Below are 17,747 nucleotides of genomic sequence, written 5' to 3'. Positions count from 1 at the left end.
GTGCCACTGCACTCCAGCCTGGGCAACAGAGCGAGACTCCATCTCCAAAAAAATAAAAAAGAAAGAAAGAAAGAAAGAATTCTAACTCATCTTTTGCCTTTTTTTTTTTTTTTTTAAGACGGAGTCTCGCTCTGTCACCCAGGCTGGAGTGCAGTGGCGTGATCTCCACTCACTACAAGCTCCACCTCCCGGGTTCATGCCACTCTCCTGCCTCAGCCTTCCTAGAAGCTGGGACTACAGGCGCCCACCACCACGCCCAGCTAATTTTTTTTTTTTTTTTTTTTTGTATTTTTAGTAGAGACAGGGTTTCACCGTGTTTGCCAGGATGGTCTCAATCTCGTGACCTTGTGATCCGCCCGCCTCGGCCTCCCAAAGTGCTGGGATTACAGGCGTGACCCACCACGCCTGGCCTTTCTTTTCTTTTTTTTATCGGTTAGGCTGGAGAGCAGTGGTATGATTATAGCTCACACTGGGCTCAAGCAATCCTTCCACCATAGCCTCCTCAGTAGCTGGGACCACAGGACGTGCACCACTATGCCTGGCTAATTTTTTTATTTTTTATTTTTTAAAGACAAGGTCTCTGTCACCCAGGTTGGAATGCAGTGTCACAATCATGGCTTACTGCAGCCTCAACCTCCCAGGCTCAGGAAATCCTCCCATCTCAGCCTTCTAAGGAGTGGGACTACAGGTGCAGGCCACCACGGTTGGCTAATTTTTTTTGTTTGTTTTAGAGAAAGGGTCTGTTTATGTTGTCCAGGTTGGTCTCAAACTCCTGGCCTCAAGTAATCTGCCAGTCTCAGCCTCCCAAAGTGCTGGGATTACAGGCGTGAGCCACTGCACCCGGCCTGCCTTCTTAATAAGGCACTTCTGTGTAAAAGAGTCATTTCCAAGTACAAGAAAACCTCTACTGAAGGCTGAGAAGAGACCAAGGAAGATTTGGGGCAGTGGTTTCTTTTCCATTCGTGACATCATTTCCTTGATGGGATCTTTTTTTTTTTTTTTGAGACGGAGTCTCGCTCTGTCGCCCAGGCTGGAGTGCAGTGGCCGGATCTCAGCTCACTGCAAGCTCCGCCTCCCGGGTTCACGCCATTCTCCTGCCTCAGCCTCCCGAGTAGCTGGGACTACAGGCGCCCGCCACCTCGCCTGGCTAGTTTTTTTGTATTTTTTTAGTAGAGACGGGGTTTCACCGGGTTAGCCAGGATGGTCTCGATCTCCTGACCTCGTGATCCGCCCGTCTCGGCCTCCCAAAGTGCTGGGATTACAGGCTTGAGCCACCGCGCCCGGCCAATGGGATCTTTTTAACAAAGATTGAAAAAGCCAACTACAGTCAAGGAAGTTGTGCCTATTTCTTTTTTTTTTTTTTTTTTTTTTTTTTTTGAGACGGAGTCTAGCTCTGTCGCCCAGGCTGGAGTGCAGTGGCGCAATCTTGGCTCACTGCAAGCTCCGCCTCCCGGGTTCACGCCATTCTCCTGCCTCAGCCTCCCAAGTAGCTGGGAATACAGGCGCCTGCCACCGCGCCCGGCTAATTTTTTCTATTTTTTGTAGAGACGGGGTTTCACCATGGTCTCGATCTCCTGACCTCGTGATCCGCCCGCCTCGGCCTCCCAAAGTGCTGGGATTACAGGCGTGAGCCACCGCGCCCGGCCAGTTGTGCCTATTTCAACAGCAGCAGCATTGGGGCTGAGAAGTCCATTCAGAAAAATACAGATTTCTCTCTCTGCAGATCCGAGCAGCCTTCAAACCCAAAGGGATCGCGTCCATGCTGTGGCCACCCTGTTGTTGCTGAGAGGCTGACCGGCGGGTGGGTGCACATTACCTGCGGGGAGGCTGGCACAGGAGGGGCTGCCGCTGAGGGACGCAGAGCCACGGATGCTGGCGAATCCGCTCCACCCTCGGAATTCTGCATGCTCAGGTCTAAAGAAAGGCGGAGAGAGATTGGGTGGGCAAGGGTTGCGAGCACTGAAACCCCAAGAGGCAACTAACAAGTTCACGGGAGGGAAGGAGTAACCAGCTACATTCTTCGAAGTTGAAAGGCAGAGACCCTGGTGGTACTGCCTAAGTGAGGAGCTGTGGGAACAGGCTGCATAACTGTCCCACACAAGGAGAGAGGGGCCAGAGAAAGTTTTCCAAATATAAACCCCAAAAAGAGCTCTGTCACCGCACAATGGCAGGAATTCCTCAACAGAAGGCCGGGACAATGGATCTGTGCCCAAGTCTGAGCAGGTTGAACTATTCTGAAGGGCTCAATTGTTTACTCATTTCTCCAGCAAATCAAAAGCTCTGGGTGGGTGACTGCCATCTGGGGAGCTACTGCACCCCAAACGACAACGGGAGATACTCTAAGGCTGGGTGTCCCCACTGTGGCACCATTGACATTTGAGCTGGATACTTCTTTGCTGTTGGAGGCCCATCCTGGGCACTGCAGGGTGCTGAGCAGCCTCCCTGGCCTGCACCCCTTCCATGCCAGGAGCACTCCCCCTGCAAGCTGTGGCAATCACAAATGTGTTCAGCTATTGCCAAGTGACCCCTGGGGGCAGCGTGAGAACCACTGGCTAGCAAGAGAAAAGGTGATCTGCAGAGGGAGCAAAGAAATGGTACGTTTTATCCTGGGCTGGATAAAAGCCCTCACGGATTTTGGCAGTAAGTAAAAACCGCCTTCTGTTCAAAGCCATCTTTGCCCACAAGAAAGTGTAAACATGTATTTCTTTGCTGTCAGAGGCATACATCTTTCAAAGAGGTAGTTTAAAAATTCTATATAAAACGACTCATTTAATATCGTGGCAGAGAATATAAATCTGTTCCATGAAAGTGCTAAAAGTCAAACAGTCTTCACTTTTAAATAAACAATCGGCTATGTCGAGCATTTGAGACATAGTTAAGTGCACACACTTAGGTAGGGAGGTGGCTTTGTGATCAGGCACACCAGTCCCCCGTCCTGGCACCAGCTCTGAGCATGTCACCCACCCAGTGTGGGGTCTCCACGGCTCCTGCCTGCTTGGGGCAGTGAGGACTGAACCTCAGGCATACATCGTGGTGCACATGACATAGAACACAATAGACATTTGCTAGAACTTTTCTGTTTCTCTATCACCTCCAGAGTTTTTATCTCTTAGAATGAGTGAAAAAAAAATTTAAGCCTTTTAAAAATGAAAAGCCGGGCGCAGTGGCTCACGCCTGTAATCCCAGCACTTTGGGAGGCCGAGGCGGGCGGATCACGAGGTCAGGAGATCGAGACCATCCTGGCTAACACGGTGAAACCCCGTCTCTACTAAAAATAAAAAAATTAGCCGGGCGAGGTGGCGGGCGCCTGTAGTCCCAGCTACTCAGGAGGCTGAGGCAGGAGAATGGTGTGAACCCGGGAGGCGGAGCTTGCAGTGAGCCGAGATCACGCCACTGCACTCCAGCCTGGGCAACAGAGCGAGACTCGTCTCAAAAAAAAAACCAAAAGACAAAAACGAAAAGCCAAACTTATAATAGATTAAACTAATTTACCTAAGGAAAGCAGAAAGGGATGTGTGTGTTTGAATTCCAGTGTGCCGGATCAATCACATCTGTATTGTTGGGGACTATTCTCTGACCACCACCACCCCACCCCCAGTTCCCCTCCCGAATACCTTTGGTGCGACCCAGAGACCCGTGGCCAGTGCCTCGGGATTTTTCTGTTCTGTGTGAGCCTGACTCACTTCTCACCACTAGATGGCCCCAGAGCCACACGGTGATTGGCTGGGGCGTTAACTAAACCTTACACAGCCTGCACCTCCTACCTTCCATTCTTTCAAAAGATTGTAAATTTCCCATAGTGTATTTCCTGAGTACTCAACTCATTCTTTCTGTCTTTGACAGACCTGACCTTTGGAATTTTTCTGTTGGAAGCTGCTTGTATTCAGTTTCCTTTAAATGTTTAAATCAGTCATTTGCCCACCATCCACCATGCTGTTCCCATCTGAAGCCAAGTGGGTAGCGTCAGTGATACTAGAAGGAGATGATTTGACTAGACCTCTTTGTGAAAGGAGTCCACCAGTGATAAAGCGAGAATGCTGACTTGACCAAGACCAGGTCCTTGTTCCACAGGTGGAAATAATTTTGCTCCAAACTCCACATCTTATTTAAGTAAGAAGAGGCCGTGAGAGTGTTAATGGTGAGACCGTGGTCTGTCCACCATGGCCAGAATGCACCTTCCAAAATGCAAGTTATTCCACATCACAAGCATTTATACATGAATGTGTTCCCCTAATTTATTTTTATTATTTATTATTATTATTATTTTTTGAGATGAAGTCTTGCTCTGTCGCCCAGCCTGGAGTGCAATGGCATGATCTTGGCTCACTGCAACCTCTGCCTCCCAGGTTCAAGTGATTCTCCCGCCTCAGCCCCCTGAATAGATGAGATTACAGGCACCCACCATCATGTCTGGCTAATTTTTGTATTTTTGTAGAGTCAGGGCTTCACCACGTTGGTCAGCCTGGTCTCAAACTCTTGACCTCAGGTGATCTGCCTGCCTCGGCCTCCCAAAGTGCTGGGATTACAGGCATGAGCCACTGCGCCCAGCCTTTTCCCCTAATTTAACACACTATTTACCATGTGCTGTCTTATAGGTCAGACCAATGAGTCTGTGGCTTTTTGCCTGCGGGCACGCCCCAATCCACAAATGCTTGGGTGCCAGAAAGCATCAGCCTCATTATCCTGAAGGGTCAAAGGACAGAGTCCTGAATGCTGGGGTGTGGAGATTCTGGAAGAGAGAGCCACAGAAGGGGTGAGCCCCCAAATCTTCCTACAAAATACACCTGAATCTTTGGCTAAGCAACTACACCACAAAGGTGTGGGGGAGATACCAGGGATCTTGGGGAAAAACCAGCAGTGCAAAGATAAAAAAATTAAGTGAAGACTTCAGCTGCTGCCTGTTGCAGGAGGGAGAGTTTGAATCTAGCCAAGTCACTTGCCTTCAGGGGAACTCAGCTGAATCTACAGATTCTATAACACATCATTAACGATGTCCAGGACCCAGTAAAAATCATGAGCTAGGAAAAGAAACAGGAAAGTGTACCTACACTCAAGAGAAAGAGTAACAAATAAAAGGAAAAAAGAAAAGCAGTTAATTATAACCAAACCCAAGATAATCCAGATTACATAGATAGCATACAAGGACTAAAGCAGCTACTAAAAATAACTTGAAGAACTTAAAGGAAGTTATATACATAATGAATGAACATATGGGAATCTCAACCAAGAAACATAAAGTATAAAAGGTGAATCAGGCCGGGTGCAGTGGCTCACACCTGTAATCCCAACACTTTGGGAGGCCGAGACGGGCGGATCACAAGGTCAGGAGATCGAGACCATCCTGGCTAACTCGGTGAAACCCCGTCTCTACTAAAAATACAAAAAATTAGCCGGGCGTGGTGGTGGGCACCTGTGGTACCAGCTACTCAAGAGGCTGAGGCAGGAGAATGGCATGAACCCAGGAGGCGGAGCTTTCAGTGAGCCGAGATCGTGCCACTGCACTACAGCCTGGGTGAGAGTGAGACTCCGTCTAAAACAAAAAGTGAACCAAATAAAAATTCTGGAGCAATAACTGAAGTAAAAACTTAACTAGATGCACGCAACAGCTGGTCAGAGATAATGGAAAGAGTTAGTGAACTTAAAGATAGAAAAAAAGCATTTACCCAATCTGAAGAATGAGGAGAAAATATATGAAGAAACATGGATAGAACACACTGTCTAATATATATGTAAACAGAGTCCCAGAAGACAAAAAGAATGTAAGAGAAAAAAAATATTGAAAAATGGCCAAACATCTCTACATTGGGTGATGGATATCAACTTAGAGGTCCAAAAATCTCAACAAATCCTAAAAAGAATACAAAGAAAGCCAAGATAGGTATGTCATGGTTAAACTGTTAAAAGAAGTAAAGAGAAAATCTTGGAAGCAGTCAGAGAAAAACTACATATTATATTCAGAGAACAAGGGCATGGATGATGACTGACTTCTCATCAATAACAATGGCAGCCAGGAGACAATGGAATGACATTTTTAATATGCTGGGCGGGAAACCCTATCAGCCCATAATTCTATCTCCAGCAAAACTATTTTTAAAAACTGAAGGTGGAATAAAGACATTTTGTGTGTAAACAAAACCTGATGAAGTTTTCTGTCTACACTATGAGAAATGCTAAAGGAGTTCTTCAGGATGAAAGGAATTAATATCAGATGGTATATGTGGATCTATTAGAAGGAGTAAATATCACTTAAAATGATAAATATGCAAGTAATTATAAAAAAACTGTATTTTTCCTTTTCTTCTCTTAATTTATTTTAAATACATAAAACTATTTAACAAAAACTTTGTAACACTCCATTGTGGGGTTTATATCATATGTAGTTGTTCTCTATGACAATTATAACACAGAGGAAAGGGACAAATTAAGTTATACATTCAAGGTTCTTGTATTTTACCTAAAGTAAACTGTAAATTGTGATAAATTATCAATACACATTGTAACCTCTGAAGCAACCACTAACAAAAAGAAAATATAAAAAGATGTAGCTAAAAAGCTAATAGAGAAATCAAATGAAATCCTACTTAACATATTTGATTATCCAAATAAAGGCAAGAAATAAAGAACAGAGAAACAAAAAACAGATGACACAAATAGAAAGCAAATGGCAGAACTGCTTTGCTAAATCCAGATATATTAATATTATATTAAATGTAAATAAACTAAATTATTGAATGAAAAGGCAGAAATGATCAGCCTGGGTAACAATCAAGTTCCCATTATATGCTCCCTAAAAGAAACCCTCATTAAAAATAAAGGCACACATAGGTTGAAAGTAATAGAATGAAAAGAGATCCACTGTGCAAACTCTGATCTTAAGAAAGCTGCAGTGGCTATAATAATCAGACAAAACAGACTTTGAGATGAGAAATATTACTAGCAATACTAGAGACATTGACAAGACAAAGAATATTACTGCAGATAAAATTTCATCATGATAAGATGATCAACTTATCAGGATGACATACTGATTACAGATGTGTATGTACCTAGTAATACAGCTCCAAAATACATAAAGTAAAAATTAACAAAACTAAAGGAGGAAATAAACAATCATAGTTGGAGATTTTAAACATCCTTTGATTACTGAATCAAAATTAGAAGAACTAAGCAAAAATATTACTAAGATACAGAATATCTGAATTATATTATCAGCCACATTGATGTAATTGACATTAAGAGAACACTACATTCAAAACCTGCACATTATTTTCAAATGCATATGGAATATTCACTATGATGGGTCATGTTCTGGGCCATAAAATAGGCCTCGATACATTTTAAAATACCATAACTAAACAGAGCATGTATGCACTTTGACCACAATGGAGTAAATTAGAGATCAGTAAGAAGGCTAGAAAAATGCCAAATATTTAGAAAACTTAACAGCGTGAACCCAGAAGGCAGAGTTTAAGGTAAGCTGAGATCACGCCACTGCACTCCAACCTGGGTGACAGAGTGAGACTTTGTCTCAAAAAAACAAAAAAGAAGAAGAAAAAACAATAAAGAACAAACTTAATGAAATTAGAAACTCCACAAACAATGGAGAAAATGAACAAAAGCAATATTTCTTCAAAACTGAAATTTTTTCAAAAAAAGAAAGGAGTTATCAAGCCATGAAAAGACATGGAAGAAACTTAAACACATACTAGGAAGTGAAAGAAGCGAGTCTGAAAATGCTACATACTGTATGATTCTAATTAAACACATTTTGGAAAAGGCAAAACTGTGGAGACAATGAAAAGATCAGTGGTTGCCAGAGATCAGAGAGAGGGATGAGTAGGCAGAGCACAGAGGATTTTTAGGACAGTGGAACTATTCTGTATAGCACTATAATGGTGGACACATATCATTATATATTTGTCCAAACCATAGAATGTACAACACCAAGAGTGAACTCTCGAGTAAACTATGGACTTTGGGTGAGAATGCTGTGTTAATGTAGATTTCATCAGTTGTAAAATATGTACAACTCTGGTGGGCGATGGTGCTAAAGAGGGAGGCTGTGCATGTGTGGAGGTATGGGGTATATGGGAAATTTCTTTATTTTCCTGTCAATTTTGCTGTGAACCTAAAACTGCTCTTTAAAAAAGCAAGTCTTGGCTGGGCGCAGTGGCTTAAGCCTGTAATCCCAGCACTTTGGGAGGCCGAGACGGGCGGATCACAAGGTCAGGAGATCGAGACCATCCTGGCTAACACGGTGAAACGCCGTCTCTACTAAAAAAATACAAAAAAAACTAGCCGGGCAAGGTGGCACCTGTAGTCCCAGCTACTCGGGAGGCTGAGGCAGGAGAATGGTGTAAACCCGGGCGGTGGAGCTTGCAGTGAGCTGTGAGATCCAGCCACTGCACTACAGCCTGGGCGACAGAGTGAGACTCCGTCTCAAAACAACAACAACAACAACAACAACAACAAATAAAAAGCAAGTCTTGGCCAGGCATGGTGGCTCATGCCTGTAATCCCAGCACTTTGGGAAGCCGAGGTGGGTGGATCACCTGAGGTCAGGAGTTCGAGACCAGCCTGGCCAACATGGCAAAACCCCATCTATACTAAAAATACAAAAATGAGCCATGAGTGGTGGTGGGCACCTGTAATTCCAGCTACTCAGGAGGCTGAGGTAGGAGAATTGCTTGAACCCAGGAGGCAGAGGTTGCAGTGGGCTGAGATTGCACTATTGCACTCCATCCTGGGTGACAGAGCAAGACTCCATCTCCAAAAAAAAAAAAAAAAAAGCAAGTATTTACAAAAGTTAATTAACAACTTTCTCCAGGAAAGACTAATAAGAAAGGAAAGAAAACCCAAATTGCCAATACCAGGAATGAAATGAAATATATCACTAGAGATTCTACAGAAATCAAAATGATAATAGGGAACTATTACAAACAACTTTAGCCCATAAATTCAATAACATATCAAATGAACACTTTTTTAAAAACACACAAGATAACAAAACTGACATAGATGAAATAAAAAATGTGAATCTAATACATATAACAAAAAAATTGAATATGTTATTGGAAACTTCCCTACAAAGAAAACTTCAGGCACATATAGTTTCACTGGTGAATGCTATCAAATACTGAAAAAGGAATTATTACACAAATGCCATCAGAAAATTAAAAAAAGAATACTTCATGACTCATGAAGTCAGTAAACCCTGACACCAAAACTTGACAAATATATTACAAGAAAAGTGTTTAGACTAATACCTCTTATGCACATATATGCAAAAATAATTTAAAATATTAATAAATCAAATTCAGCAATATATAAATAATATAACCCACACAGATTATCAATTGATTTTTTCTTTTCTAATGGAGCCTCAGCTCTTTTCTTCCTCAATTGGATTTTGACAAAGGTGTCAAGGCAATTCAACAGAGAAAGAAAAGTCTTTTAAACAAATGGTGATGGATCAACAGGATATCCATATTGGGGAAAATAAATGGATCTTGACCCCTACCTCACATCATACATAAAAATGATTTCAAGTTAGAAGATAAACTTGGCCAGGCGCGGTGGCTCATGCCTATAATCCAAGCACTTTGGGAGGCCGAGGTGGGCAGATCACGAGGTCAGGAGATCGAGACCATCCTGGTTAACACTGTGAAACCCCGTCTCTACTAAAAATACAAAAAGATTAGCCAGGCGTGGTGGCGGGCGCCTGTAGTCCCAGCTACTCAGGAGGCTGAGTCAGGAGAATGGCGTGAACCTGGGAGGCGGAGCTTGCAGTGAGCCGAGATCCAGCCACTGCACTCCAGCCTGGGCGACAGAGTAAGACTCCGTCTCAGAAAAAAAAAAAAAAAAACAAAACCATAAACTTACACATAAAAGCTAAAACTATAAGACTTCTCAGAGAGAATATAGGAGGTTAGACAAAGGTTTCTTAGAATGCACAAAGTAAATAAGCATAAAAGAAAAACTTGAGAAATTAGATTTCACCAAAATTTAAAACCTCTGCTCATTAAAATATTTTACTAAGAATATGAATAGGTAAGCCACAGTCTGGGAGAAATATTTGCAAAACATGTATCTAATAAAGGGCTTTTATCCTAATCTATCTATCTATATAAACTCCTACAATTCAGTATAAGAAGACAAATAACTTTAAAAAAAAAAAAAAGGCACTTCACGAAGCAAGATATTCAGATGCCCAAAAGTACATGAATAGTGTTCAGCCTCGTTAGTCACCAGGGAAATGCAAATTCAAACTATATCAAGATATCGCTAAATACTCACTAGAATGGCTAAAGCTGACAAGTCTGACAACATCCAATGTTGTAGGTACATGGAGCAACTAAAATTCTCACACATCCCCATGTGTAGATACGAATGATACAACCACATTGGAAAGAGGTTTGGCAGTTTTCTAGAAAGTTAAACCTGCCGTTTAGCCCAGAATTCCTCTTGTAGTTATTTTTATCCAAGAGACATGAAAACATATATCTTCAAAAAATAATAATAACTTGTATAAGCATGTTCATAGCAGCTTTTTGTTTGTTGGTTTTTGTTTTTGTTTTTGAGACAGGGTCTCACTCAGGATAAAGTACAGTGGCACAATCACAGATCACCGCATCCTCAACCTCCCAGGCTCAAGCAATTCTCCCACCTCAGTCTCCTAAGTAGCTGGGACTACAGGCGTGCAGCACCATACCCAGCTAATTTTTGTAGTTTGGGTAGAGACAGTGTTTCACCATGTTGCCCAGGCTGGTCTCAAACTCCTGGGCTCAAATGATCCGCCTGCCTTGGCCTTATTCATAGCAGTTTGATTCAGTCACCAAGTAAAAATAACCCAAATCTTCCTCATCAGGAGAGTGGATGAGAAATTGTAGACTAAGATGATTTAAAGATTCATACTGAAAACCCTAAAACAACCACTAAAAATGGAAAAGAAGGGCATAGATAAAAAGCTAATAGAGGAATACTACTGGAATACTCTTCATGAATAGAAAGGAATTACTGAAATTCACAATGCATGGGTGAATCTCAGAATCATTACGCGGAGTGAAAGAAGCTGAATCCAAAACAGGAGATGAGTAGAGCGAATTAAAACTAAAGTTAAAAAAAAACATAACAGCGGGCAGGGGCCGGTGGCGGGTGAGAGTGACTGGAAAGGGACAGGAGGGGACACTCCAGTGAGATGGACACATTCTGTATGATAATACAGTGTGGGGTTACATGGAGTTGCGATTTGTTAAAATTAGTCAGCTAAGGTTTGTGCACTTACTATATGTGAATTTTAACGACAACAAAGCCTGTAAAAATATAAGGGTGGAGAGGAGGATGGAGACTGGGTAGGGGTATCCAGGTGCTATAAGAATGGCAGGACACTGACACCCTGTAGAGGGTGGTGGCTTCATTAAGTTTTATTGCATTGTGTATTTACTTTGTGGATGTTTGAAATGTCTGTGATAAAGAGTTAAACAAACACACACACAAGACACCAGCGATGAGCTGTTGGCCCAGCAGGAGGAGCGGCTCATGGTCCTGGCCATGCTTCCAGGTGACGGCGGTTAACTCACATGGTCCTTCCATAAGGGGTGATGCTGGATCCTGAGTAACTCCTCCACCTGGCAGAGGAGGGGGCAGCGGAGAGGGGGAGAGGGCAGGGCCCCGAGGGTGTGGGTACTATTCAATGTAAAGTCCACAGGGCACAGGGAAGCACACTGTGGAGTACCTTTGCAGCACCCAGTTTGGGAACCCCTCAATCCAGCACAGGACAGTAGATGTGAGTGAGTGGAGGCCATGCTTCTTCTCTGAACCTGAATCTGCCATGGGAACTTGGACTCATTGGTGACTGCCCCACTGTCCTTGCTTTCTCACGTTCCTTTGTCCTCTCTTCTGTTTTTCTTCCTGTGGCGAGGACCTGGGCAGTCTTTCTTTGACTGCCTTCCCCTGTGTCCTCTTAGAGGGGAACAGGAGCCTTGGAACAGCCAATATAAAGGGGAGGGGCCGAGACATGACCTGTCACCCAGCCTGGCCCTGCTTGGCCGATGGGCTTGGCTGGCCTAAAGCTCCCTCGTGGCTCAGAAACATGCCCGGAGTGCTCTTTATAAGCTAAGCACGTTTCATTCACCATCTGGTCCAAGATCAGGACGGGCATGAAATAAAGGGGAAAAGCACAGAACCAGAGGCGCAATTTCCCCTCCTTGGCCGGCACCAGCCTTTGGAATCCACAAAACGCGCATCTGACCTTGAACGAACATTCAAGTGAACCAGATGCGCACTTGACCTTTTGGAGCCTCTGCTGAGTCAAATGCGCCAGTGGGAACATCTCCCGTGGCTTCCTGACTTCATGTGAGGGGCACAGGAGAGACGCAGCTAGAAGCAGCCCTGGACTGTAGCCGTGATGAATGAGTCTGCCTGGGCACAAAGGGAAGAGGCTTCTGTTTACAGAAAAATACTCCCATCACCTAGTAACCAGCAATGTCAGGAAAGGAAATGCAGAAAACGCTGAGAGCAATTTCTGGGCCGGTTCCTGGCTGAGCCGCTGACTCACTGCGACCTTAAGCAATCTCTCTTCTATTCCTGTTCCTTCGTATGCCAAATGGAGCTGTCACCTGCCTCACATAGTTTAGATCGGAATTTAGACAATGTTTTGTCATCTTCGGTGATAATTGGGGCAGAGTTAGCTGAGTGGTTTTAGTTACCTTCGTCCTGATTGGCTAATGAGCCTTGGCGTTTGGGAGGCACAAGGCCTCTGCCAACCATCAGCTCCTCCTCTCCTGGTACTCGCTGGCGTCCAGATGGTACCAGAGTTCATCTGCCCGAAGAAAGCAATTAATTTCCTCCCTCCGAACAAGAAGGCACAAGCCCAGAGCGCTCTCAGGAGTACCGGTCGCTGCAAAGCCCAGATTCTGTCCTGGTGCTTGTCTTAACACTTGCAGTGTCATTACGCTGCCCAGAAAAATCTCGCCTATTTCCTTCTCCTGGAGGGCCAGGTCTATGCAGCAAGTGATGTGTGTTTTAAGATTCTGTCCCCACCATTCAGGCTTGTGTGGCCTGGCCCCATGCACAGGGAAGACAGCGATCTCCTTGCTGAAAAGTGGATTCTGGAACCTCCTTGATGGTGGAACCACGTCCTTTCTTGCACCAGGATCACTCCCTGTGGACCCAGTTAGTTCTCAGCGCCAAGAGTTATTACTCTGCCCTGATTATCACCAAAGATGACAGTGGGTGTCCCCACTTGGCACTGCGAACATTGGGGATGGATCCATCTCTGGGCTGGGGCTGTCCCGAGCACTGCAGGGCGCTGAGCAGCATCCCTGGTCTCCACCCACTCCATGCCAAGAGCACCCCCAGTTGTGACAACCACAGATGTCCCCAGACATTCCCCAGTGTCCCCTGGGGGGGCAGAAGGACCTCTGTTCAAAATGGATGTGTGATACCTGAGAAGGCATCTGGACAAACAGCCCCTGACTAACACGGGACTACAGACAGGTTGAGAACGGGAAGATGAAAAAGAAGAGTAGGCAGGACACAAAATCATGACAATTCAGCCAGGCCAGGAGTCTGAAATAAAAGAACAGGACCCTCTGAAGGCTACCCATGCGTTCCAGAGCAGCAGACTTCAAAGCACACCAAGGGCAACTATCGTTCCCTCTATGCCTAAGCCATTCCTCACTTTCGGTTTTTTTTTTTTTTCCCTCTTGTAGCAATGAGCTTTCAAGGACTGGAGCTGGCTCCGAGCTTCTCGGAAATCAAGTATCTTCAGAATTCAAATTCCTTTTTCTTTTCGTAAGAATTGGGCTTCTGTTCCTGTTTTCTTCTCAGGAGCCAAACTCACCCTCCTTTCTCTAGAAAAGGATCAGAACCAAGCCCTTGACAACTGGCCTGAGAAAGAGCTGTTTGCAGAGTGGAATGGGGATGGGGAAGTGCGGACACCCAGTCGGTCCCTAAGTCACAGGTTCTAATCTTCAGAGGCTTGGAGCAGGCTGCACTGACAGGGCCTCCCCTAAGTCAGGGACCCCCGTCATAACAGAGGAAACACCCATTCCTTCCCTTTTAGAAAGCTGACTTTTTTTTTTTCAGGCACAGTCTTCTCTGTCACCCAGGCTAGAGTGCGGTGATGCAATCACAGTTCCCTACCGCCTCAACCTCCCTGGCTCAAGTGACCCTCCCACCTTAGCCAACCAAGTAGCTGGAACTATAGGTGAGCACCAGCAAGCCCGGCTAACTTTTAATTTTTGGTAGAGACAGGGGTCTTGCTATGTTGCCCAGAATGACCTCGAACTCCTGGACTGAAGCAATCCTCCCACCTCGGCCTCCCAAAGTGCTGGGATTATAGGTGTGAGCCATTATGCCTGGCCTTGATTTGATTATTAATATAAAAATTGTCCAAAGTAAGGTATGGTGTACCTCGTCTCTGATGTGGTCTGCTTTTAACTGCCATCAATAATATACCAAATTCAGGGTGAATTTTGAATTAAAAAAACCACCAAGGCTTCACTGACATTTTCACCCAGCAAATACTCTTTTGGCAGTCAACCTGATTCCACTGCTTTTAGCAATAACTTCAACATCACAAAACTTGGGTTTCTAGGAAATGGAAATTCTCCTTAGGTTATGGGGTGCCCTGAAGTCCAACACACTGGAGTGAAAGGTAACTGGATTCCAAGCTAGAGGCTGAGCATCAGCTGATGCTGTCCCTCCGGAGAGGACGTGAGAGTGTCACACACACACACACGCATGTATACACTCCCCACGTATGCATGTATACAAATATACATGGACATACACATATACACACATACACACAAAAATACACGTACATACATGTATACATAAAAATACACACACAGACACACATACATGCACACACATACGCCACCTGATGCAGGATAATATGAGAAAAATAGCCAAAACCACTCAGAAGACACAGGTCATTTTCTTACTCCAGACATTTTTCCATTAAACTGAATGTTGACTCCTCCCACTAGATAAAAACAACAATTCTTGTAGTAAAAAGTCGGGGGGGACCTATGTTCACACATCCACACACATGCCTATGGGAGAAATCCTCAAAGTACATTTTTTCTCTATACTTTATTCCTTGCAAGATTCCATTCTGAAATTGCAACCCTTTTCTGACAGCGCCTCTGCACCTTCTGGCTCTTAGCCATGCCTCTGCCATGCTGTTTCTTCCACCTTCTTCTACCCCGCAACCCCTTCCCTGTGCTGACCTCCCCTCACTGTCTCACATCCAGACTGTCTACATCCAGTTCCTTGCATCTTCAACTCCCATTTTCCCAGTAGCTATGATGACTTTTGTGCTCCAACAGCAGAGGTGAGGAGCTGAGACAGACCCCAGCAGAAGCCTAAAATATGTACTCTCTGGTCCTTTACAGAAAAAGGCTGCTGGTCCCCTTCCTGAAGGTTCTAGAGCCTTCCATCTCCCTCCAAGGACCCACCGATCAAGCCTGTAATCTGGCTTCTGCACAGGCTCCATTATTTCAGCTTATAGACAAGCTCACATCACACCCATTTGAGGAGAACATCCACTGCCACTGAAACCCTGCTCTTTATCCTTTATCTTCTCTCGAGATACGGATTCTTTCTTCTTTGTACGTCCATACTCTTGGGAGGGAGTCTCCGTCGGCTCCTCTCTGCGGTTCTCATGTCTGCCCACTGTTCTCAAGGTCCTCACCGGGCAGGTTTCAGGCCTCCTCTGAACTTGGCCTCTGCAGTATTTCGTGTCGCTCCTCAAAGCTCCATCCTCCCTCCTTTCTGGGCACTGTTGTCATCTGGTTTCATTTTTCCCCCTAATGGTACCTTCTCAGTCCCCTGCACTGGTCCCTCCTTGTCTACCACCCTCAGCCTCCACCCTTGTGCCCCTCCCCTGTCACACTCAATGTGGACGACCTCATGGCACCAGGACTCCCAGCACCACCCAAATCACTCAGCTCCGGCTCCCTTCTCCAGCTGCCTCCAGACCTCTCTGCCTGGGCGCCCCTCAGGTGCCTCAACAAGTCCAAGGGAAACTCCCTCCGCCCAAATTTCTCCTCTTGCGTTTCCTAAGCCAGGGGGCTGTTTAAGGCACTGGGCATCTCCCTGGGCCCCGGGGCACGTGTCGCTGGTGACTCAGCCTGCTGTCTCCACCTGATACCATCTCTGCCTCCCCCTTCCTTCCGCTCCTGCTGCTACTATTTTAGTGAGCCCCTGCCTCCCCATCTCCTACCTGGAACCACCGCATCTGCCTCCTAATTGGTCTCCCTGCTTCCAGCCTCGGCCCGAGCCAATTTTCTTTCACATTGGGGTGATTCAAAAGATAACAATGTCTTCTCATTCCCTGGCTGAAAAAACCCTCCCATGAGTTTTCACTGCATAGAGTGCATGTGCTAAACCAAGGGATTAACTACCAAGGTGGGGGTCCCAGACATTTCGATGTCGAAAGGGTCTGCTGTCGGTAGGATCCCTTCTTCAGAGGGTTGGAGCCCGCCCTTCACACTCACAAGTTTGGCTGATCAAGACCCTGTCACCTGAAGACCGTCCATAGGCAGGCAGAGAGCCCTGCCCCACAGAGCGCATCCAAAGAAAGGGAACACTTGGTTCCCTTCCTACTCCCGGCCCCGCCTTTGGATCTTACTGGGGAGTCGGCTCCAGCCAGGGGAAAAAGACTTTGCAACCTCCATTATTTATGTAAATAAGAACAAATGCCAAGGGGAGTGCCGAGTGGCTGGGAAGGAGGTACGGCCACCCAGAGCAGAGGGAGGAGGCCAGGCTTCAGGTTCAAATCCCAGGCCTGTCACTCGCTTACTTACTGACTGTGGCCGTGGCCTTGGTTTCTTAATCTGAGAAAGGGGCTGGGAGGGGGAAGGGAATGATATAGTTGATGTGCCCACCCTGAGTGTGGATCCCAGCAGGTGCCTGATCAATGAAATATGACCTAGGCAGGGGCGGGAGGATCCACTGAACCCAGGAGTTCGAGACCAGCCTGGGCAACATAGCGAGGCCCCGTCTCTACAAACGAACAAACAAAAAACTGGGGGCTGGGGAAGGTGGCTTATGTCTGTAATTTCAGCACTTTGGGAGGTTGAGGTCAGAGGATTGCTTGAGGTCAGGAATTTGAGGCTGCAGTAAGCTGACTGCACTACTGCACTCCAGCCTGGGAGACAGAGGAAGACCCTGTCTCTACAAAGAATAAACAAACAAAACAAAACAACCAAAAACAACCAAAAAACCAAAGTAGCCAAACGAAAGACGGACACAACCCCAAGGACAACAGCAGTGGCAGCAGCCGGCGGCCAGACCGAGCCCCAGACTGTGGGCAAAACTGGTACACGTGGGGGCCGACTGACTCTGAGGAAGCTGTGGCCACATCACCTCTGCTCCAGACACAACACACATGCTGAGGCTCAGAAAGGGCGAGCCATGAGCTGAAGGTCACCAAGCAGGAAGAGGCAGGCTGGACTGGGGCTTCGGCTTGGGTTTGGCTAAGTCACTCCTTTAGGAGGAGGAAGCACATGTTTTTATGACTCTGGAGCCTCCGGAGCCACTGCTTTCCGACCCACGTGAAGCTTCCGCTTCTTTTCCGTATATAAATCGCTTCCCCAACCCCATGCCAAAGAGAACTCCAAATAACAACACAAGCTTAGCTTTTGCTTTAGAAGTTTCTAGAATTTAGCTGATGCTATTGGAGCGACCATGAACTGATACCGTCCCTGTGGGGAGTGACTGGATGAGTTCGAGCC

The 17,747-nt window shown here is 45.7% G+C and overlaps 1 protein-coding gene across 7 annotated transcripts in view; it reads right to left on the bottom strand.

The window, feature by feature from the left end:
- Positions 1-17,747, bottom strand: part of RFX2 (regulatory factor X2) — a 121,667-nt gene that overhangs the window by 53,572 nt on the left and 50,348 nt on the right. For 5 of the 7 annotated variants that reach the window (XM_007994962.3, XM_007994965.3, XM_007994963.3 and 2 more), the window contains exon 2: positions 1,817-1,914. The exons of 1 other annotated variant lie outside the window; for it this stretch is intronic. In XM_007994962.3, coding sequence (XP_007993153.2) covers positions 1,817-1,906 — 90 coding nt within the window. In that variant the 5' untranslated portion in view covers positions 1,907-1,914. Of the gene's footprint in view, positions 1-1,816; positions 1,917-17,747 lie in introns of those variants that run through there. One more of the 7 variants, XM_073017061.1, reaches the window with a different exon arrangement.

Source organism: Chlorocebus sabaeus, chromosome 6 (genome assembly GCF_047675955.1).
Source record: "Chlorocebus sabaeus isolate Y175 chromosome 6, mChlSab1.0.hap1, whole genome shotgun sequence".
NCBI lineage: Eukaryota > Metazoa > Chordata > Mammalia > Primates > Cercopithecidae > Chlorocebus > Chlorocebus sabaeus.
Note: the sequence above shows the minus strand (reverse complement) of the source record. Positions and strands in the feature narration are given on the sequence as shown.